We start from the raw sequence: 24,146 nt of genomic DNA, 5'->3' as shown, positions 1-24,146 counted from the left end.
TTACTTCTGAAATTTGCAGCCAATTTCGTCCAGTAGAAGCCGAGAAACGTATTTTCAGTCCCCATGTTAAAGCTGCATACAGAGAAACGATCCCTTATATAAAGGGAGGGGTGCTTTGCGTCTCCCTTTGATTTGTGGAAAAAAAATTGACGTTGGCCGTTTTTGGGATTCCACAGGGGTCAAAGGTCAAGATTGGTCACAAAATAGTTTTTTTTGCTTGCCATGCCTCAATCTCAACTAATCCTGACACGAATTGGCAACGTGATATCACAGTTGCTACAGATTAAAGCAGGTTTTCAGAGATCAAAATTGATCGTGAAATTAAAGTGAGAGCACCATTGGCTTAAAAAGGATGGATTATGATAGAAAATGGTTTTATAAATAATTTCACGTACCGAACACTGTTCTTTGGTACTTCGTGCTAGCCATGCGTGTTATTTTTATCACCCTTTTCAGGCACACTAGTTCTCCAGCATCCCGCTGCATGATGTCATCTCAGGACATATGCGCAGCAGTAGGTTGCCTGACTGACCATCAACCACATAATGGTGAACGACGTGTTGTGTTCCCTGTCTTCGTGTCATCAATTAATCTGTGGTTTTGCACGGTAAATCATGGTGAACAAGTTTATGATTAATCAACTGTCGCAACATTACAGATAGAGGGCTGTATATCGATACACCGTATTCCCATCTGATCCCTTGATGCTGCGCGAATGGACCAAGATTGTCCAGGCAACTCGGGCAATTTTTACTGAGCCTGCACCGGGCAATAAGTCAGCCGTGATTTGTTCCACTTTGCACCAGATTCCTTTGATGTTACAAATAATTTCAACTTTTGAAGCGAGGGGTTGGTTCATGGTCGGGCAGGCAACCTACTGATACTCGGCATATTGAAGTTCACATTCGTAAACCTGACTCGTTATGTATAGAGAAGTGTAGAGGTGTGTATATGTGAAGGAAATAGGAACCTGGTTGCTTAAGGATTGTGTTTGAATGTGCACGTTACACGGGATATGCTTGTGATACAGATCGAGAGGGATTAAAGTTAAGGCAACGTGTGTTAAACCTCATTTTTACATCCACTGGGCGTGCCGGGTTACGTCTCTGTCAAGCAGAGAAAAGAACGAGGCAGAAAGCAAAGGGATTCTGCCAGGCAAGGAGAGAGCTATGATTGACCCCTGGAAGGGGCTGCAACCCAATGCCTGAAGGAGGGGGTGGAGAGTTGTCAAGGGAGATGCGGGAGGAGCCAGGAGGAGCAGAAACAGGGTGCTGAGGAGCTCTCGGTTCAGGGAGGAGAATTAACAGTGCGCTGCAGAGCTCGCTTTGATGGTGAGGAGAACTGTGGTGTTCTGAGAAGAATTAAGGAGGAGGAGAGCTTTAACGAGGTTGTCCTTGCCTGCCTTTGCCCTGGCGCTGCTCTCATCTTCTCTCCCTTGCCTGTTGACCCTGCAGAGGGTTGAGACCTCTGGGGGTCCAAGGTGGTTACTCATGGGCATCTGGCATGGCACACCATGAGGACCACTCGGGGGAGGTGTTGCGGGCCTTGCTTCGATGGCAGCACTACCGACGGCCAGTAAGGGCCCGGGCATGCAGCCAGGCAGCCTCTCCCTGAGGCTCTGGGACAGCCTGCATGTGGTGGCTTGTCATGCTGTGCTGGTCTACGGACGTGGGTGAATCTGCAATGTACTGTGTATGAGTACAGCTCACCAGACAACCATTGTTCCTACCGGACAACCAACTGAACGTTAATGAGTGTTCGGAAGAGGCCCATTGAGGGCTGCATGACCTTCCACAGATGTTCCGCTGTGATTAATGGGCTCTTGGTTTGGAAAGAGAGCCCTGGCTTTGATTAATTAGATTGATTGGTATGGTATATAAGGAGATTGCCTGCAGTAGGCAATGCTGGTATTGAAAGTGTTCCCCAGTGGAGATTATATTTGTGTCAAATTTACCTTTCCCCATTGTCATGACTCGCCATGCTTTGCGTTTGGGGGGTATTCAGGTGAGTTGGGGAATTGGTATGGGTGACAGGCAAGAGTGGCCATGAGAGCCAAGCATGTGGATCGGGTGGGAAAGGTTAAAATGTGATGTGTGTCGCAAATTAAGAATTGTGGTGTGTTTGTGTGTTGATTATTAGTATGTAAGCAGGCCATGCCACAGGGTAGGTGCCCAGTATCCTGCATTGCAGGTGCTGGAAAACTGAATGGCAGCAGGGGAGGGAGGGACATTTGGGTATTGTGAGTGGGGAAGGCGTGCTTGTCCCCAGTTACAGATCAGGCTCTGGAGGAGCAGTGACTGCACCCTTCCTCCCTCCCCCTCCCCCCGATGTAACTCATCCCTGGCAGCTGCTGGTGTCTCAAATTTGGGGGCCCGTCGTAGGAGGGTCTGTTGTGGGCGACCAATGGGTAGGAGGACCCTTAGCGACCTGGGGAGAGGCCACGAATGCCTGAGGCCAGGAGAGCCTGTGTTTGTGGAGACCCTCTCCAGCGAGATGTACAATGAAGGAGCTGTTTGGCTGCTCGGGGTTGAGAGGTTTAGGCAAAAGTTGTGAGGTCGAGATTGATTTGTTTTTGGACTGCGGACACCACAGCCGGATGCACCCCCACCATCTTGTTTGTGCAGTACCTCCCCGCTGCCAAGTTGAGGGCCACAAGTGTAGTGTGCTCAGGAAACTGCCAAGTTGAACTGTGCTCGGGAAGGCATGGAGCCCAACAAATTTAGGATTAGGCAAATTGGGATGGCTTCACAGGTAATACTGGAGAATTGTGGCATCCACTGGGGACGTGGTCATTAGATTGGGCTATTGTACAAATGTTCATGGTTTTCGATAAGGTTGCGTTTATCCATAAGGTAGGTTTTACCTGTTTGTTGTTTTGGAGCTACTCTCTCCCCACCCCATGATATCGGAGAAAGTAGACAAGAGAGAGATGAATTTTGTGCATAGAATTGTACATTTCTGAATTTATGGTTGCAACTAAGGGGGTAGTATGGTCAGGAGAATAGGTAAGTTAGCTATGGCTGGCTTCCCACAGCCCTCCAGATTTATTTTGTTGAGGTTAATTAGGTGTGAGTCTAAGTGATAAAGCTGGAGCTGTTGCCCCTGCATTGAACTTTGCAAGCATTGTGGTTCCAGAGGGGTGGGGGGGGGGGGGCTGTTACATTTATGAGGGGGAGGGTTGAGATGAGATAACCTCAGAAGAGATAGAACTGTATAGAATAGCATGGACCGTGTGCGAGTAGGAAGCAAATCTCGATGTTTGGAAGTAGGGACGTGTTGACTTAAGGATTGTGTTTGAACGTGCATGATACGAGGAACATACTTGTGATAAGGATAGAGAGGGATTAAAGTTAAGGCAACGTGTGTTAAACCTCATGTTTACATCCACCGGGCGTGCTGGGTTACGTCTGCAGAGCAGAGAAAAGAACGAGGAAGAAAGCAAATGGATTCTGCCAGGCAAGGAGAGAGGGTCAGAGCTATGATTGACCCCTGGAAGGGGGTATAGCCCAACACCTGAAGAAGGGGGTGGATAGTTGTCAAGGCAAAAGGGGGAGGAGCAGGGTGCTGAGGGGCTCTCGGTTCAGGGAGGAGAATTAACAGTGTGTCGAGGAGCTCGCGTTGATGGTGAGGAGAACTGTGGTGTTCTGAGGAGAATTAAGGAGGTCCTGCCTGCCTGCCTTGGCCCAGATGCTGTTCTCATCTTCCCTCCCTCGCCTGTTGATCGTCCTGCTCGTCTCATCACCTTTTTGTCTGCCCGATGTCTCCTCGTCATCCTGCCCATTGCCTGCTCCGCTACCACCAGAGATAAGTCACCCAGGTTTGTCCCTCACCCTGTCTGTGCCAAACAGAGACAGAGACAGACAGACACAGATGCCTTAGATTTTATCGGATTTGTTTTACCTCCTAATTTACTTCATTGTATATAGTGGTTATTAAATTCATTTTCTCTGTGTTTTGGGAATAAATCCATTTGATTATAAAAGCTAGAAGGTCCTCGTGAATCTCCTTGGCCCGTGTGCGCAATACCACATATACTGTAAATAATTGAACATCTCCACAGGAATTAAAACTGTTCAGTATGTCACGAGATTTTAACCTCCCGCCGCAACATGCTTGACATTAGTTGAGCCGTTGATGTGTTCATCGACGGAGGCATTATGTTTTCAGGTTGTCTGGCCGTCCGTCCATGATAGTTTTTCGTTCCCATGATTACTTGAGAATAGCTGAATGGATTTAAATCAAACTTGGTGTAAGTACTACTACTGTGTTCAAAAAGTATCCGACCTTTATTTTTCGTGCGTAAAAAAAAGAAGCTAGGGAGGCGTTGATTGGTGCACGTATGTAGGCGATCCTAATGCACACGCGTGAATTTTTTCCCACCTGCAGAAGCTGTCATTCGACGGCAGACCACCGATGAGTGAGGACATGTAAGTGAGCGCCGTCGGATTTTCGTTTTTGACAAAATGACGGAAAAACTTGAACAACGCTACTGCATCAAATTTTGTGCTTTTTGGCCTCGGGGATGTTGGATGCTTCCATTGTGATGACTGCAACTTGGTTTCTGGGTCGTACCCATAAACCCAGGACTCATCGCCAGTGATCACTGTGTTGAGGAAGCTGGGATCGCTGTTCACAGTCTCCAGCATGTCCTGTGCGATCTCCAAACGGAGTTGCTTCTGCTCAATCGTTATCAGCTTTGGTACGAACTTCGCTGAGATTCTCCTGAAGCCCAAATCCTCCTTCATAATGGAATGAACGGTGTTGAATCTTGCGGATCGTTTCCACTTGGGAATCACCAAGCTTTACACAAAATTTGATGCAGTAGCGTTGTTCAAGTTTTTCCGTCATTTTGTCAAAAACGAAAATCCGACGGCGCTCACTTACATGTCCTCACTCATCGGCGGTCTGCCGTCGAATGACAGCTTCTGCAGGTGGGAAAAAATTCACGCGTGTGCATTAGGATCGCCTACATACGTGCACCAATCAACGCCTCCCTAGCTTCTTTTTTTTCGTGCGTAAAAAAAAAGGTCGGATACTTTTTGAACACACCGTATAATGATGTAATAATGTGGGCGGAGGCATATCGGTTGACGTCATGACGTCATCAGAGTGTTGTTCTGGTGTGTACATCCAAAATTAATATTTGTTGTCATGTGCCAGTGGAGTGTCAGACACGATTGCAGAATCTGAGGCTTTTTGGAATTGCGAAGAATTCATCTTATCATTTGAAATAAATTATCTTTTTTGAACTGAAAGCCAACAAATTTGTCAATACCCTCTGTGGAGGAAAAGTGAAACAAATAATTCCCACTGAACAGGCACACCACCTATGTCCTTTTCCAGATTGTGCCAGCACCATCTCACAAAGTGTCTGTATGTGACATGGCAGAACTTCTTGTGTTGTGGACCATCGTGACCTGCTATCCATACTCTTGCTTGTGCTGGTGCCAGGCAACTTCCAGGATGTCATCCACGGCACTGGGTTTCCTTCATTATTGGCATGAACTCGCAATGACCCTCTGGAACCCTCTGGAACCCTCTGGAACAACAGGAGTTGTTGGGGGAGATCGTGATCTGATGACTGACGTCAAAATTAGAAATAATAAATTTCCTATTCACATGTCGTTTGGAATTTCCGATCCTATGCTGAGTTCGGATTTTCATCGATAGACGGGTAAAACTCGAAACACTCGAGTCTGATACACAGATGTCATCGTTCAAATTTTCTGCCATTAAAGGAAGAGGTCGTCATTGGAAGCCATCTTGTGGACTGAGTCAAGTCACAGGTCAGGCTCGTTGATGTTATCCTGAGGTGATGTCACGTGCTGGAGGGCTGTTTTTCTGGAGCTCGTAAACAAACCCCTCCTTTTTATTGTCATAATGATGGAAACCGAAACACCTGCGGGACATATTTAAGGGTGTGTATTTTCTATTATTTGATATATAGAGGTATGAATACTTCAATTGTGCTATCACTTTAGGGGTTTTGGCACACCGAGCATGTTTTTTTTTTTTTTACCTTTGTGGATAGGACATAAATATCATGCCACACCTCAACAGAAAGAATTTGGAAAGATATTGGTCTGGTATCTTTGCTTCAATTCCGCTGGGTTAAAAGTTCAAAATTGGTGACAAAATTAATGATTTTGGCCTATTGAGCCTTTATAATTAAGGCAATCTTTATGAGACTTGGCAATAACATATCTTGCCACGGGCCCTTCAGATGTCTTCTTTTTGATTTAACAGTGGTAAAGGTGAATGAGGGGGGAGGGGGAGGGTGGACATTTAATGTGCTTGCAAATACTCTATCTGCGATTCGAGTTTTAATCTGATGCCATGAGCAAGTTACCCATTTAGCATTCTCACCTCATCCTTTCTCTTCCTTCCCTTCAGGGTCAAACTTCAACCCTGCGAACATTGATAATTTCTACAGGAACCTGTATAGTGGGCAGCAGGGACCTCTAGCCACGCCCATTCCAGGGCGGGGTATGTCCATACTACTGCTCCCATCCCCTCCTCCCCCTTTCCATTCTCGTTTTAACACTAAATGGGGAATTGAGGGTAAATTTGAGTGATTGCTGTTTTTAACTCGTTAATGTTACATAATTATTTGAACTCATTACTGCATATGATGACTTTAGCTGTAAAACAGAATGGTGCTGCACTGTTACATTCAACTTGTCGAGTTGATGCCAGTTTGCTGCTGTCACTGTGATTTTGGAACAGTTTCACGTCTGCCCACCCTACAAATTAGAACTGTAAAGCTGGACTTTTTTTTAAAGTGAAGAGTGATACCCATTGGTATAAATAACTGGGGAAAGGAATCGAAATCAACCATAATGATTGGAGGGAGTAGTGTCTCATATAGACCCGACAGGGTGCTAACAATTCAATAGTGACACAGCAATTCTCCGGAGAGTAATGCGAGTTCCTGAAGGTTAGGATTAAAATGGTTGATGCTGCTGCTTTCAGCTGAATTTGAACCCGCACTTGTGGGATTTCGTACAGTCCTCACCAAAATAGGCCACCACTGGCGTAACATTACAGGCAGTGATGCAGAGACTCCTTTCACACCGAGCTGGTTAAATGTGTCTTGTTACCCTTTCACATGCGGAAAGTAATTCACTTTGTTGTGCTGGGAATAGTGACTCTGCAAAACCTCATCGTATTTCCTCGTGGAACACAGTAGCAGTAGGGTGGGTCGGAAAGTTTTACTTACTGGTGAGTTTCCAGGAAGCCTGCCAGCTCTTCTCACTAAAATGAACACTTTTTCACTATGGGTGGGAAAGTTGCAACGACAAAGACCATTTGCAAAATACAGCCGGCGATCGGTCTCGCCTCGAGCACCCGGGAGAATGATCTCTGTGTCGTGTGATCTTGGGTACAGGACAGGAATGCGATGCACACCCCACCATTTTAAAACTGTACGTTCAAGCAAACGTCCTGCTCATTGGAAAACAAATAAAGATTAGTGACACTTCCAAATAATGTCCTCCGCTTTTAATCTTACATAATGCCCTCCAAACCTCCCCCTCCTCTCCATTTCACTCCCATCCTCACAATTTTCATCGTTTCTCCATCTTGTACAAAACACCCAACCGAGCGAGATTTTCCAGACTTCCATGTAAACTGTAGTTTCGAATATTGTTCTTCAGGTATTCGTTTTCATTCCAATCTCCCTTTCCTTTCTTTTCTTTATTTCCTGTTCTGTCATGCTGAGAAAGATTATTAAAATAATCTATATTATTCAAACTCTGGCTGTTACTCCGGTTAGTCCGAAAAAGAAAACAAAGTTTGGTTGTAGTAGTATAATTATAACTACTGGCAACGGTACCCGCCCTATGGGCGGGGCTTCAATTTGGAGGCCCAAATGAAAAGGCAAAATATCAGAAATTCAAGGCTTTTTAAAAAAATTTTAAACGATTTATATAAACATCCGTTAAATCATATCACACACAAATCATCAAAATCTAAACAGTATTTGTAGAATTTCAATAAAAGCCACATCACTGTTCATATCGGTAAATATTATTCCATTTTGTTTGGGAAAATTGGAAATTGGAAAAACAATATAGCCTATTTTACTCCAGGGGGTCCCTCCCAGGATTACCCACCCAAAATTTTGTTGCGATCGGATCCGCCGTTTTTGCGGTACCTGGGAACAGACGGACAGACAGACATTTGGTGAATTATAGTAAGATACACAATTAAGCAGAGACTATATTTTTTTTCCTCCCGTTATTTCTATATTTTCCTGGTGAGGTGAGGGGGAGGGCAAGCGATGGGATGGTAAACAGGGAATTGTGTAGGCGGCTGATTATGTATGAATACAACAACAACAACATGCATTTTAAGGCCATGTTCCCTGCTAGAGCGGGGGTTAGCCTTGCGGTCCCCATGACAATCTTCTCCATTTTGCCCTATTTTCTGCATCTCTCCTTGTTAACCCCCTTGCCCGCATTTCTTCTTCCACCATCTTTAGCCAAGTCTTTCTCGGTCTTCCCCGTCCTCTACTTCCTTCTACATTAACTTCCATCACTCTTCTCAACCAGTCACTTTCATCCTTCCTCAATACATGACCAAACCATCTCAACCTGTTCCTCTTCACAGCATCAATCACAGGCAATATTCCCATCATCTTTCGCAATTCATCATTTGTCTTCCTGTCAATTCATCATCTGCACCAGTCACTTTCATCCTTCCTCAATACATGACCAAACCATCTCAACCTGTTCCTCTTCACAGCATCAATCACAGGCAATATTCCCATCATCTTTCGCAATTCATCATTTGTCATTCCTATTACGCACCGAGACAGGGGATGGCAGGACAAGGGGGGGCAGGTGGTTGGAGGGGGAGCGGGTGCGGCGGTGGTCAAGCTGTTGTAGATGTTGTCAATTTTGCGTTGGAAGAAAGGTGCAGATGAAAGAAAGGTGACTGGTGCAGATGCAGATGCGTAATAGGAATGGATTATGTATGAATGGCTTACTGATTACTCGAATGTGTCCGTTCTATCTACCTTGGTTAAAATCAAAACAGCCTGGACAATGCAGACGGATCCTTGGTTTTGTGGTTTGAAAAAAAAAAAACAATTCTGCCATTTTGAATGCGTGAGTCAGTTCGTAACGCAAAGCAAAATGCCAAATGCGATTCAGCATAAATAATCAAAACGCCTTTTTCTCGACATGAGTTTTAATTTATGGTTATATAGACGTAATGATTTTTCTTTTTCATTTTTGGGGAATTTCACAAATGGCAATTTCCCTTATCATTAAAGATGGAATGTGACAGCAGTCGTTCACTTTATTCTTTAAGTTAATATTGACATGTTTTTTTTTGGGTTTAACAAAAAAAAAAATTCATGGTCTTCTTGTCGTGAGCCCACCCCCTGCCCTCCACCAGTTTTTTATGAGTTATCTCTCCATCAAACATTATAATGGATAGCCTTTTATACGAGTCAAGGCTTGTGAAGGAACAAAGTGATCGAGAGTAAGAGCTTAACTGACTGATAAGGTAAAAGGGGAAGGGGCACAAAAATTTGCATGGACACATCGCAAACAAGTATATGAGTGACAGAAATGGAGGGTGGGGGCAAAAAGAGGTGTGGGGTCACACAAAAATGAGAGAACGGAGAAAGTACGAGGTGATTAAGGACAGCCTACTTAAAAGACTGGAGGGAAGAGCACGAGGCCATAGACAGGGAGTTGATTGGACAGACAAGAATATAGAAGGCTGAAGGAATGGAGATGAGCATCAAGCTTCGAGTTGTCTAACTTGGCGTAGGTTTATAGGTATTAAGTATTTTCCAAGGAAATAGATATGTCATCAATATAGACCAATACTTAAGTGAGGAAAGTAAGGCTCAGGGCGAAGGTAGTTACAAACACAGGCAGCAGCATCATCAATATGACAAGACTAGGTCTTTCAAAGTGTAGGATGGAGTAGCCAGAAAGGGAGATGAGTTGGCAACGCCTTGTACGAGAAAGGTTTCTGTCAGACAAGTTACGTTTAGAAAATTCTACCGGGATGGAGAGATCCAAAAAGTTAGTTTGAAGGTCTTTGATGTTATTGACCCTTTGTGAGGAATGAAGGAGATGCAGAGACTAGAGGATTTGTAGCATGAGGCTGGGAGGGAGAAATGGGGGAGGGGAGGGTGGGGAGAGGTACCAGAAAGGGCAAAAGTGGGTAAGAAGAAACAGTAGATGGATGAAAACACTGTTAACAATTTAGGTCACTTTTGCAGTTCAAGTTCCCATACATGATCACAAACATCATGGACAGAATGGAAAAGTGGACTGTTAAAAGTTGTACTTGGCAAAGGGAAAATGGAAGTCAACACAAGTACTTTTTTTCCAGTTGATGCAGATTTGGGTTTTGGGGCTGACAAAGAAGGGTGAAATAGGAATGGATAAGAGCATGAAGGGGTGCGAGAGGGCAGAGGGGAGGAGAAAGGAAAATTGGAAAAGTAGATTTGGAACACAAAGAGAGAATATTTCTTGTACAGACAAGCACACCTGAGGATTTGGAGGGATTGAGCTAGAGCTGTGAGGGAAAGGCAAAGAAAGGCTTCAAAAAATATTTTAGTGTGGGGTAAGAGGAGGAATTGATGAACACACCAGAACATGCAAAAGGAACTTAATAGTGCAATAATGAAATCCCAAATGACATTTACAATTTCTAAACGAACAGTTTTGTGTTGAGGGAATAAGGTAGAGAACAAATTGGGGACGGAAAGCAAGTGAAGATTCAAGTTGAATTCGTGGGGCATGTTGCGTAACCCGCACAATTATGGGACTCCCAAGGACGTCGATTAACACAGCATTGAACAATTAAAACGAATATTTATAACAGAGAGAGCGAAATTAATCTGACCGGTAGTGCTCAGTTTTGTAGATGTAAATGGAGGCCTCTTCTATACAGCAATAAGCTGGAAGCTGAAGTTTTGATTTATTTGATTTTCATGAGCTGTACATTTTTCATTCAAATGTTTTTTTTAACATGTGCTATCAGGTAATGGCAACCTTGCTGTCAGAATGCCAGTATCCTCTAAGTTTTAACCCTTCGTCGCCTCGCTTCACTGTTATGCTTCGCAATCTCAATGGCTGTTTTGTGTGGTGCTATGATAACGACCCACACCCCGAGCTTAGGGTGAGGCTTTTCTGTTGCCTGGTTGGCATATAGGGCTTGGCGCTGCCTGTTCCGCAGAGAAGCCGGAGAACCCCTCCAACGAGGACGAGGAGGAGGGCGTGCAGTGGAGCTGTAAGGCTTGCACATTTCTTAACCACCCTGCGCTGCACTGCTGCGAGCAGTGCGAGATGCCACGTGATTACAAGGGATGAGTGACCCTCGCGGGTGCCCCGGCAATGCAGATGCGTAAAGTTGACTGCTTTCCTTCTTTTGAACCATTAACTGAAAGTGCAGCGTTTTGCTCCTTTAGGAAATCCGCAAGAGAGAGAGAAAAAAAATTGGTTTTCAAGTGCACCCATGGCACACACACACAAAAGACGGAGAGCTCTGGAAGTGCCACAATGAAAACTAATGATCGTGCGCTTTCTCCACTTGCTTTCATTCTCATTGGAGCGATGGAGTGATCTGCTGTAAACTCTGTCCCTTCAGGGAAAATCTCATTGTTAACAAAAAAGAAGCCCTTGAAGGTGCTTGCGCTAAAGGCCAATGGTTTGTAAAGGATTGAGTGAAATACTTGACTACTACAAGACCATCAGGCTTGACTTTTAAAAAAATTTGTGCCTGATTACAAACCGCCATCTCCACTGAATCGAAGTATTTTGAGAACAGAGTTTATATTTTCGTTTGTGCACAGCTGTGATGATTATTTGGACAATGTAACACAAGTGAGGACACTGTCAGTACCTGCCTGCATTTCCTAACATGTTTTATTTCCCTGGCCTTCGCTCGGCCCTCCGCTGTCCATGTTCAGTTTTCTACTCACCAGCGCGGATTTTTCTCCAGTGGACTTGAAAACGAAATGCTGAATTTTTCACGGCGTTGATCGAAGCCCCGCTACGGTACTATCGCTGGCATGTGGACTCGTGACCCCAGCAAGCTTGGAATGTCGCGAACTGCACCGCAAAAGTAACCTCCTGCTATATGGCCAACAACGAAAAGGAAATTAGAATCTTGATGCTGAACAAAAAAAAAATGGTGCAATTTCCACGCAAACTGTTTGTTGATTGCTCGCTGCCGGATTGAAGCGCAGCACTATATGCGTAGGCCTTCCCATGGAGGCTGTGCAGATGTTTTGAGTCCCTCAAGTAATTGTACACAAAGTGAATAAAGGAATTGTGTGGTTATTCTGTTCTCGTCCTCACCTCAAAATTTATCACCACTGAAATCTCTCCAGCAGCTTCCTTCGCCAGTACGGTGGCATGGTGATCAGTCACGCTCAAAGCGATGCGGCCAGCATCAGCAGGGTTACAAGTGTAAACCCGGCTGTCGCTTACAGGTCCAACAGCAAAGCCACTGTCAGCATAGGGGAAGAAGGAGACTGATTACTGTTTTTTGCCAGCTATTGCTGATATCCCGATGCGTATTGCTTTTTCTACCTGCATCGGCAATACCGGACACTGCTACACCCCCATCTCCTGTTGTTACCGAACGCAAGGCAACCTACTTTGTAAATTGAATATAAACCCATGCATGTCTGTTTTCCGATACCCCTCCTCCTCTTTACACCCTCCCTACCTTACCCTTGTATAATGTGTAAAATGAACAGTATGTGTACATGAATTATTTTTCTTTTTTGGTAGCCTTTGATGTAACTTAAACTACAGCTTGGTCTTATGGAAAAGGTACAAGATGTCTGTCAATTGGTGCCTTATAATGATTTAACTTACGTTCTGCATCTTTATTTCTTTCTTTCTTTTTCCACGGAAATGCTTTAGCGGCCAAGCTTGTGTGCCTCATGTTGGATTTTGACGATTTCAAACTTTTTTTATTGTAGATAGATCATGGGTGTTGTTATTGCAAGCAGATACTTTGAGAAATAAAAGCATGGGGGTTGTACTGGAACATGTTTCCTTTTTACAAATCGATGACACATCCCTCACCGCTGACTGTGCATTTATATTGTACCTGTTGTTGATGAGAAGGTGTTGATTTCCCAACCCTCGCTTTTTTAAAAACATCTTCGCAAATCAATGACGCATATTCTTGCTGCTTATTATCTACTTCAATGAATGCCTTACATGAGGGGTTGTGCTGCTATCGCATTTTCAAAAGAAACATTAAGGCATCTGTTTGGAAGTGAAAAACCGGTAAAGTGACCTCAAACTTATGGATCGGTGAACACCTAGTTTGCACTGTCCGCATCCACTGGCTCCACTCGGTTCAGCTTGATCTTCCTCATTTTCCTGTTGCTCTTTTTTCTCTTCTGAGTTGCTGCACATCCACGAATACAGAGCAAATCTCAATACAATTGATCATGCACACAACTTGTGTCGGAGCTGCAGAAGTTGATCATGGGTGATTGGGAAGGGGAATTATTTGGAATAATTAAGGAAGGAACTGTTGGAAGAGTATGGAAGCCAAACAACCTCACCCGCATCACCCCGTCGTGGCTTTCAGCAGAAAACCTCTTCCCAGGACTCGGCCTCTTGAATCCTCACCACTGTCATGTTGCTCACCAGTGTCACCTACAATTATACTATATTCGCGTACTTAAAACAACATCAGAACACCTTGGAGGATAAAGCAAAGCTACTGTACGTAGAAAGTACAACAATCTTTTAATGGTGAATTCAGGATGCTGATAGTCATAACTTCAGCGGAAGATCATCTATTCCATGTAAGAAGACTTTTCATGGGATGGAAAGGATAGGTCGTCTTGCTCAAAACTGACTGGGTGCAGATCTTCGGCTCCTTTTGCCTATTCCCCGTATGCGTCAAACAAAACCCGATCAAAGTACAACTCTTGTTTTGCTTGGACTCGGTTTGTTAGTCTGACCTTCCTATTCCTCACTCACGCCTCACGTCATGGAAGCTACCATGACACATTAATTTTATTTGTCACTTCACAATCTGCCCTCTCTTTGACTCTTCCCACTTTGCACCTTTGCAGGCAAGCCAAGCGCACCCTCTCACAACGCTCTCTTCGCTCGGCTTCTTGGCGCTGTTTCTGCTCCGCAGAATCCTGCAGCACGCGTTGATGCAGCTTGGCGTGATCTCCATTTATAGTGGCTAGGAGCCAGCGAAATGAAGAAGTCAAGCCATAATACTCACATTTTGGTCCTTTCCTTTGTACTGCTGAGCACATTTCCTGGTTGGAAGCCAAATCTGTGTCAAACGTATTCGCAGTTTCATTGACTGGCTCCCATTTTAATTTCCAAACTCGCTCTAAAAATGATATTGTTATCCTTGAAATCATCACATCACCTCTTTGGTTATGAAGCCATAGACTGTTTTACTCGAGCACAGAGACTGCACATAAAGGTCATATGTCAACCATCCCTTCCACAAGCACTTCATCCATTCATTTATAGGCAGCACCTGACTTGGCCTATTTGCATCATTTCTGGAAGTTCTGCAGTGCCCCTTGAAGGTTGGGGCTGGAATTTAGATTTTTATTTTTGGGGAACAGTGACAATCGCCTAATCGTGGTGAACGACACCAGGATATTGCATATCCTCCAGCAAATGATAATTTTTGTGATAAAGCTGCAGACAGAAATGTTTCTTTATGATCTACGATGGTTTCATTTTCCAAAATCCAGGCTTACTGCACACCTCTACTCTTTATTTTTTATTTGTATCTCTCCTTTTTTCTCCTGTTTGTGGAACCACATTCCGGAGGCTGTTCAATCCCACTATTCCCTCCAGAGATTCAAGCAAGTGGGAGACGACCATCGCATGACATCCGCTATCGCTACCTACGACTTATTTACCCCCATTAACATGCCTAACCAAATCCTATTACTTGCAGTTTGCTTTACTTACTTCCCTCCTCTCTTTTTCCTGTAAGTTCATGCCTTTGCTTATCATGTTCAACTGTTGCCCCAATGTCGTTTCATAGTTACCTTGCTTTTCTATGAAGCACGAACTTGTAAAGAAAAAGAAATACCGTTTACATAAGGCTTCATTTGAACAAGAATGACCAGTATATGAGTATATGCAAGAAGATTACATGAATAGGTGAATATATAACGTGTTGCACTAATTTACGACATTCATTTACTTGTACTATTGTAAGCCTGGTGTTGGCTTAACGGTTAACGTGGTTGGGTTGAGATGTTAGGGTCTTGTGCTTGAACCCTTGTCATTCCGTTGAATCAACCCCAGGTGGGTCGACTCAGCTTGTCATCCTTCTGCGATCGGCTAAATGAGGACCAGCTTACTGGTGGTAACAGTGGCACTGCATCAGCGGCACAGCAGCACTTCCCAAAATGATGCAACTAGCAGCCACACCTGCACACAAACAATAATAACTTGTACTATTTACATTCATCCTTCCATTAATCTAATACCATCCACAATCTATTTCATTATACTAGTATAGTACTACAATTCCCATCTATATCTCAGTCGTTGGAAGGGTCTATGCAAGGCCAAAACAGTAAAGCCAGTTTTATGTACCTGTGAAGACTGACTGTGAAATGGCCAATAAGTTTTGGTATATCAATTGCCCTCCATAAGTTTCGGAACAGTGAAGGCAAATTTGTTATGACTGCTATATACTCAAGAAATTTGGATTTGAGATCAAAAGATAAACACGAGGCAAGAGTACAGAAGGTCCGATTTTATTTCTTGGTATTTCTATGAATGTATGTTTTACCATTGCAGAACAATAGCACTTTTTATGTTCCCCGTTCCAACCCCCCCCCCCCCCCCCCCCCATTTTTTTTTTTTTTTTTTTGTTACGTTGAATGCTCTTCCCCCCCCCCCCCCCATTTCTGCTCCCCCCCCCCCCCCATTTCTGCTCCCCCCCCCCAAATGCCCCACCTCCCCATTTTTTTATTTTTTATTTCTACGTTGAATGCTCCAGTCACAGACTATATAGTCAGTCCTTATCGAGGCCAAGCCTTAAATAAAATAACTGCATTGATAAATGTGAGGAAAGACGAATAAAAGAGAGAATGTAAAGGGGTAAAGGGAAGGAGTGAAATTGAGTAAGAAAAGTGTGTGATGTTTGTTTGCAAGAAAGAGCGATTAAAGCTATCCCAGTATAAAACAACTCTCAGTGACGTCACCAACAACCTCCAGAGTGCAGGGGTGAAAGTATCACAATGTACAGTTCGCAGAAGACTTCAACAGCAGAATTACAAAGGCTACACCGCAAGATGCAAACCACTCATTAGCACCCAAAATAGAAAGGCCAGGTTAGAATTTGCGAAGAAGTACAGAGTTGAGCCAGTAGAGTTCTAGAAGAAAGTTTTATGGACAGATGAGACAGGATAAACCTTTACCAAACTGATGGAAAGCTGAAATTGTGAAGAAAGGAAGGAACTGCATACCATCCAAAGCACACTATCTCATCTGTGAAGCATGGTGGAGGTCGTGTCATGGCTTAGGCTTGCATGGCTGCTTCTGGAACTGACTCACTCATCTTTATTGATGACTAGTAGGAGTACCAGGGGAGGAGGGAAAGCAGGAGAGGTAGGGGTGAAAAATGGAGTGGGGTGGGGGTGGTGAGGGGAGAGGGAGGGGAAAGATATACTACATACACATCTTTGGGGGTTGGGGGGGGGGTGGCTTTAACAGACCCCTCTGCTTTGGGGGAGGGGAGGGAGGAACCACCTTTAGAGGCCATTTTTCCCCGCAGAGCAGGGGTTGGCCTTTTTCGGGCACCGTGGTCCCCTTTTTGAAGCAATGTTTTACGGCCAGATGCCCTTCCTGCTGCCAACCCTGTTAGTCGCCTCTTGCAACACACAGGGAATTACCAGTGAACTGGTACTCGATTTGCCGACCTCGGAAGGATGACGGGCTGAGTCAACCCTCCTGGCGTTAATTCAGCGATGACCGGGATTCGAACCCAGGATCCTCGGATCCCAAGCCGGCACCCTAACCGCTAAGCCAACACCAGGCTGGGGAAGGGAAGGAGGAATTTTTTTTCCTGTGCAAAGAGTGCTTTTTAACCTCAGTGTTTCACAGGTAAAAAAGGAAATTGTAAAACCCTCTGACACCATCACCAGATGGCACTACACGGTACACATTTAGATAGACAATTTACCCCCCTCTCCTGTTCCCCCACTCCCCCGAATGAGGCCGTGGCCACATAGCCTACGTTACCCCCCAGTCAAATTTGTATTTGTACCCCAAGTAAAGTATAAAAGTGTTTATAGCTGGAGTACCCGGCGTTGCTCAAGCGAAAAAGAAACATTAACATATTTGAAATAAGGGAAAATATAATGTAAAGCAATTACATCCAAATCAGAATCCATCACAAATGTCAAATCATAATTTTACTTTTTCGTTCAATATATGCTGTTCATCATATTTCTTAGTTGAGTATGATGATGTTCAGGAAGAAGAAGAAGCCTTACCACCAACTTCAACCGCTTCTGGAATTGCTTTATTATTTGTGTTCAAATGTCTGGTGATTGTTTTGTATTTATTGATGCGAATGTGTACTTGTATATAACTGTCATTAATCAAAAAGGCTGAAGCACTTTAGAGCGATATACAGTATATATATATATACTAGCGGGGTCACCCGTGGGAATCCCACGGGCATGGATGTGTGTGACATTTCGACATATTGAGTTATATGCTGCACATTCATTTTTACAAAATGGTTACTGGCAAGTCATCAGATCCAGAAATGGTGTGAATTTAGTTATTTCACATAATATGTGACCCCTCACTCCTCTCCACCTGACACTCTCCTGTCTCCACCTGACACTCTCCTGTCTCCACCTGACACTCTCCTCTCTCCACCTAGCACTCCTCTCCTCTCCAAACCCTCACATCCCTCTCCTTTCCAATCCCTCACCTCTCCAATCCCTCACACTCCTCTCCTCTGCAATCCTTCACACGCCTCTCCAATCGCGCCTCACACTCCTCTCCAATCGCGCCTCACACTCCTCTCCAATCGCGCCTCACACTCCTCTCCAATCGTGCCTCACACTCCTCTCCAATCGTGCCTCACACTCCCCTCCAATCACTCCTCTCCAATCGTGCCTCACACTCCTCTCCAATCACGCCTCACACTCCTCTCCAATCGTGCCTCACACTCCTCTCCAATCGCGCCTCACACTCCTCTCCAATCGCGCCTCACTCGCCTCTCCAATCGGCTTTCCCCGTCTCGTTTCTCTCCTTTTTCTCCCGTCTCGTTCTTTTTCTTGCTCCAAATCGGCCCGTCGGAATCGGAAATCGGCCCATCTCGCCCGTCGGAATCGGAAATCGGCCCGTCTTGCTTTTGTGCTTGTGCGTAAATAAATTGTGTTCATGACACCATTTCTGGTGTTGGGCTAGCGGCTAGGGTGCCGGCTTAGGATCCTGGGTTCGAATCTCGGTCGATCGCCGAATTAATGCCAGGGGGGTTGACTCAGCCTGTCATCCTTCCGAGGTCGGCTAATTGAGTACCAGTTCACTGGTAATTCCCTGTTTGTCGTTGAAGGCGGCAAAAAGGGTTGGCGTCAGGAAGGGCATCCGGCCGTAAAACATTGCTTCAAAAAGGGGACAAAAAAACAACAACTACCACGGTCCCCGAAAAGGCCAACCCCCGCTTTGCGGGGAAAAATGGCCTCTAAACGGTGGTTTTTACACCATTTCTGGATCTGATGACTTGCCAGTAACCATGTTGTAAAAATGAATGTGCAGCATCTAACTCAATATGTCGAAATGTCACACACATCCATGCCCGTGGGATTCCCACGGGTGACCCCGCAAGTTTGCATTGACGTTCGTCGATGGACTCGTTCGCCCGTCTCATTCGTTTTCTTGCTGCATCCTGTTCAAGTCTGCGTTCTTCATCGATCGTCTCATTCATTTTGGAAATAGAAGTTTCCACGCAGCGCATGAATTGTCACGATCCTCAAGAGGAATTTGTCTCGTAATCATCAAATGATAAATGGCAAGTAAATTATATTGTGGAAAATTAAAGATTTCAAATAAACCTATTTAAAGTGTATTCGCACATAACTAATTTTAAAAAACGAAGAAATATCTCTCGGTAATTTCCTGAAACATATTTTACTTCCGGCTAATAATGTTGAATTAAATAAAAACGAAGAAATATATGTCGGCATCATTGTTGACGTTTTTGTGACGACTGTCATCAAACGAAAAAGTAATATATCTTAACGGAAAAGCAAAAGCGAATTTTTAATATATATCGACACGTTGCCGTCGGTGTCATGTTGGGCGGTGTATGATACACCATGACGCGATTTTTAAAAATATATCTCTGCATTTTCCCGCGTGTGTGGAATGTTCTCAATTATTGCTGACACCGAGTCCAAAACCATCGATAAAAATGAAATCATATGGTGAGTTAGATTGGAGATAAAGGCGTGAGAGAGACTCAATGGCCTTGAAGTTGAAGTTACAGGCGTTTGAGAATTCATTTCGTTCTATAAACGGCAACTTTCATTGGATTTCCTTCCCGTTTTTTTTCAACCGAGTCGAAAACTATGTTAGCGACTGTGAAAAATGAAATGATATATCGAATTTTTAATATGTATCGACACGTTGCCGTCGGTGTCATGTTAGGCGGTGTATGATACACCATGACGCGATTTTAAAAAATATATCTGCATTTTCCCGCGTGTGTGGAATGTTCTCAATTATTGCTGACACCGACTCTAAAACCATCGATAAAAATGAAATCATATGGTGAGTTAGATTGGAGATAAAGGCGTGAGAGAGACTCAATGGCCTTGAAGTTACAGGCATTTGAGAATTCATTTCGTTCTATAAACGGCAACTTTCATCGGATTTTCTTCTCGTTTTTTTTCAACCGAGTCTAAAACTATGTTAGCGACTGTGAAAAATGAAATGATATATCGAATTTAAAATAGATATCGACACATTGCCGTCGGTGTCATGTTGGGCGGTGTATGATACACCATGACGCGATTTTAAAAAATATATCTCTGCATTTTCCCGCGTGTGTGGAATGTTTGTGGAAAATTAAAGATTTCAAATAAACCTATTTAAAGTGTATGCGCACATAACTAATAAAAAAAACGAAGAAATATCTCTCGGTAATTTCCTGAAACATATTTTACTTCCGGCTAATATGTTGAATGAAATAAAAACGAAGAAATATATGTCGGCATCATTGTTGACGTTTTTGTGACGACTATCATCAAACGAAATAGTAATATATCATAACGGAAAAGCAAAAGCGAATTTTTAATATATATCGACACATTGCCGGCGGTGTCATGTTGGGCGGTGTATGATACACCATGACGCGATTTTAAAAAATATATCTCTGCATTTTCCCGCGTGTGTGGATTGTTCTCAATTATTGCTGACACCGAGTCTAAAAGTAAAACCATCGATAAAAATGAAATCATATGGTGAGTTAGATTGGAGATAAAGGCGTGAGAGAGACTCAATGGCCTTGAAGTTACAGGCCTTTGAGAATTCATTTCGTTCTATAAACGGCAACTTTCATCGGATTTTCTTCCCGTTTTTTTTCAACCGAGTCTAAAACTATGTTAGCGACTGTGAAAAATGAAATGATTTATCGAATTTGATTTGAAATAAAACTGGGGGAGAGCAAGACACCACGGGCCTACAAAACAGGACTCAAAGCTATGCGAGTTAATAAAATGGTGGATATTTGTTTATAGCCACTCCCAGAATGGGTGGAGCTATGGGTGGAGCTACTCTGCAAACCGAGTAAGCCACACCCCGGACAGACACCCAACAGATAGACAGACAGACAGACAGAATCATCTACGGCTATTATAATATAGATACTGTATATTGTTGTTGTTTTTTGTTTGTTTTTTAATCCAATCCAGATTATTATTTTTTAACCTAAAACACTCCCACGCACTCACTGATAAACCTCTGAAAGTTTGATGAAGATATGTTTAGCCATCTCTGAGAAAAATGGTGACAGACAGACACACAGACCAACGGCTCTTGTATACAGACTTGGCATATAATATGGAATATTTTTTTTTTCTTGACGGGTTTACTTTCTTAACCCAATACATCAATCTGGTGAGTTTCTTTTACACTTTGGTGATTTATTTGTTAAAAGAACCATGTCACTGATTGTCTGTTGCAGCAAGAAGTCAACAACAGGATTATATCACAGGCGGCGTGGCAAAATGTACGGACAGGTGCATTTGATGATTGGCTTCACAGTTGGGTATACAAGCGTTGTTGCGTTCTGTGTTCGTGGAAAACAACTGCTGCACATCTCCAAAAGTTATTGCCGCTTCCTCTGGAGATGGTCCGTCAACTCGACAATGCTGTTTGTCATGGAGTGGTGGCTTTACGAAATTACGGCATGAAACAGCGTGTTATTGCTCGGCAGTATGGCATCACTCAAGGTCAGGTTTCAAAGATCCTGAAACGAAATTCTCAGAGGGGTGTCCCTACTCCAATGCCGAGGCCAGGACGTCTCCGCAGAACCACAAGGAGGGATGATCGCCAGCTGCACCGGTTAGTCTGCAATGGCTGTACCAAGTCAGCTAATCGGCTTAGGCCTGAGTGGCAGCAACTGACAAATGTGCCTGTATCCAGAAGGCTAGTCAACCAACGACTGATTCAAGCAGGCTGCCAGGTGTCCCCTGAGAAAGCCACGCCTGACCAGACAACACCGCCAGCGCCGATTGCAGTGGGCCAGAGAGCACTGTCAATGGCAGCCAGGACACTGGAATCATGTGATCTTCAGTGACGAGTCCAGATTTCTGGTCTATCGTCAAGATGGCCACGTCCGAGTGCACAGACAAGTGCATGAAGCCTACAAGAAAGATTGTATAGTGCCAAGAGTCCAAGCTGGAGGTGTTGGGGTGACCGTTTGGGCTGCTTTTCATGCAGGGGGCAAAACTGACCTGGTTGTTCTGAATGGAAACCTGAACCAGTTCAAGTACAGGGCCATTCTGGAAGAAACATTGCTTCCATTTGCTCGTGCGGCCTTTCGAGGAAACTTTGTCTTCCAAGATGACAATGCACGGCCTCATCGTGCTCGCATGATCCAACACTTTCTTGCTGACCGTGGTGTAGAGCATATGGAGTGGCTTGCCATGTCCCCGGATATGAATCCGATAGAGAACTTGTGGGCAGAATTAACGCATCAAATCGACCACTTGGACCAGCAGCCGACCTCTGTGCGTGAATTGCAGCAGACTATTGTCACTGCATGGAAAGCGATTCCTGTCCAAACCTTGGCAAATCTCATGAACAGCATGCCTCAACGTGTACGTGCTCTCCTGAATGCTCGTGGGGGTTACACGAAGTACTGAACTGTAATTTTATTGTCCGTAATCCCAGTCGTAATTTAACTTTTGTTTTTGTTAAAAAAAATTTTGGTTAATGTGCAAAATAAAGAGATACTTCTGGAAAACGTGCAGAAGTTTAACACAGTACTGTCCATGAATTGAGTTCGATATCAGTTTACATCACTTTCAAGGATCAATTTATTTGTTTCGAAATGTCAAATGTGGTTTTTGTTTCTTTTAAAGGTCACATTAAGAAAATCTAAAATAATTTCAACATAATTCCAATGAACTTTTGGTTCCAAGACATCTTGAAAAGTAAGTTCACCCCCACAAAAAAAATATTCCATATTAAATGCCAAGTCTGTAGTAGACTAGCAGAAGTACCCGGCGTTGCCAGGCGGGGGAGGAGGGAGGCGGGGAGGGGGAGGAAAGGGGCAAGGGGGGGGGGAGAGGGGAAAGGGGTGGGGGAGAAGGGGAGGTGGGGGGGAGGGGAGGTGGGGGGGAGGGGGAGGGGGGAACGGCTAGCTTGGCAAGTGATAGCAGGCTTTTTACTTTTATTTTTACCTCAATGAGGGCTATATATATAGTCCGTGCTTGGAGCCTTCGAGTTCAACATAGTTTTTTTATGAAAAATAATGCAGATGTATAACAATCCACCAATGCAAGTTCAGAAATGAATGCAGATCCTTTACTTTGTGATACAAACGCAATTCCCGCCATTTCCACTCACGATCGAGGCCTCCACAGTGACCGCGCCTCTTCTTCCTCCAACAACTTCGTCTCACTTCTTTCACTCAAAATGCACGAAATTCTGCCGCATGAAATTATGTAGAGGCCTCGTCGGGGGGGATATAAGGTAGATAAGGAAGGCGTTGTAACAGAAGAATCAAAATAAAAGTGGAAGAACATAAGGAAATGGGAGCTATTCTGGACCCACAGCCAAACCCGACAAACCATTGCAATACACCCCGAACGTCTAGCGCCGCTACAAACTACATGGAATTGCAGCTGGCGCGGTTTTGTTAAACCATTGATATTAAAATAAAACGTAGCCTCAAACCACCGGGATTTTATGCTGATTCCAAATCTGTGTCTAAAACTTTTCTCCGATGTGTAGTTCTTGAGTTATAAGCGGACATCCAGACAGACACACACACACACACACACACACACACACACACACACACACACACACACACACACACACACACACACACACACACGCTCCTTTATATATAGAGATGTAACTAATGATGGCAGCAGCAGAATTAATTCGGAAGTTTACAAAAACATTTTGTTTGCCTACGTACAAGAAAATGCTGCCAAACTCATTGGGTGACGCTTCACCATGCAGCAAGACAACGACCCAAAACACACTGCTGACACAACCAAGGAGTTCATCAGGGAGAGAAAGTGGAAGGTTTTAGCTTGGCCAAGTCAATCTCCTGATTTAAATCCAATGGAGCATGCATTTCACTTGCTGAAGAGGAGACGAAAGTCAGAAACCCCCCACAACTAACAACAACTGAAAATGGCTGCAGTAAAGACTGGGCAAAGCATCTCAAAGGAAGAAACCAAGAGTTTGGTGATGTCGATGGGTCACAGGCTCGATGCAGTTATTGCATGCAAGGAATATGCAACCAGATACTAACTATTATACAACTTTAATTTACTTTAAGTTAATCTGTTGCAATACTTATGCTTAACAAAAATAGGGCAGTATGGGAGGAGGCAGTGAACATACAAAGGGATTGTACAAAGGAATACACAAACAAACATACTGTAG

General features: G+C 44.0%; 2 protein-coding genes across 8 annotated transcripts in view; both read left to right on the top strand.

Annotated features, from left to right (window-relative positions):
• Nucleotides 1-13,029, top strand: part of TAB2 (TGF-beta activated kinase 1 (MAP3K7) binding protein 2) — a 93,612-nt gene extending 80,583 nt beyond the window's left edge. For 3 of the 7 annotated variants that reach the window (XM_078774045.1, XM_078774043.1, XM_078774044.1), the window contains 2 exons: nucleotides 6,394-6,486; nucleotides 11,206-13,029. In XM_078774045.1, coding sequence (XP_078630171.1) covers nucleotides 6,394-6,486; nucleotides 11,206-11,339 — 227 coding nt within the window. In that variant the 3' untranslated portion in view covers nucleotides 11,340-13,029. Of the gene's footprint in view, nucleotides 1-6,393; nucleotides 6,487-11,181 lie in introns of all 7 variants that reach the window. The other 4 variants (XM_068110904.2, XM_078774042.1, XM_078774046.1 and 1 more) reach the window with 2 other exon arrangements.
• Nucleotides 1-24,146, top strand: part of SNX14 (sorting nexin 14) — a 776,643-nt gene that overhangs the window by 228,529 nt on the left and 523,968 nt on the right. The gene's annotated exons all lie outside the window — the stretch shown is intronic.

This window comes from Myxine glutinosa, chromosome 3, assembly GCF_964187855.1.
Source record: "Myxine glutinosa chromosome 3, kmMyxGlut1.1, whole genome shotgun sequence".
Taxonomy (NCBI): Eukaryota; Metazoa; Chordata; class Myxini; order Myxiniformes; family Myxinidae; genus Myxine; species Myxine glutinosa.
Note: the sequence above shows the minus strand (reverse complement) of the source record. Positions and strands in the feature narration are given on the sequence as shown.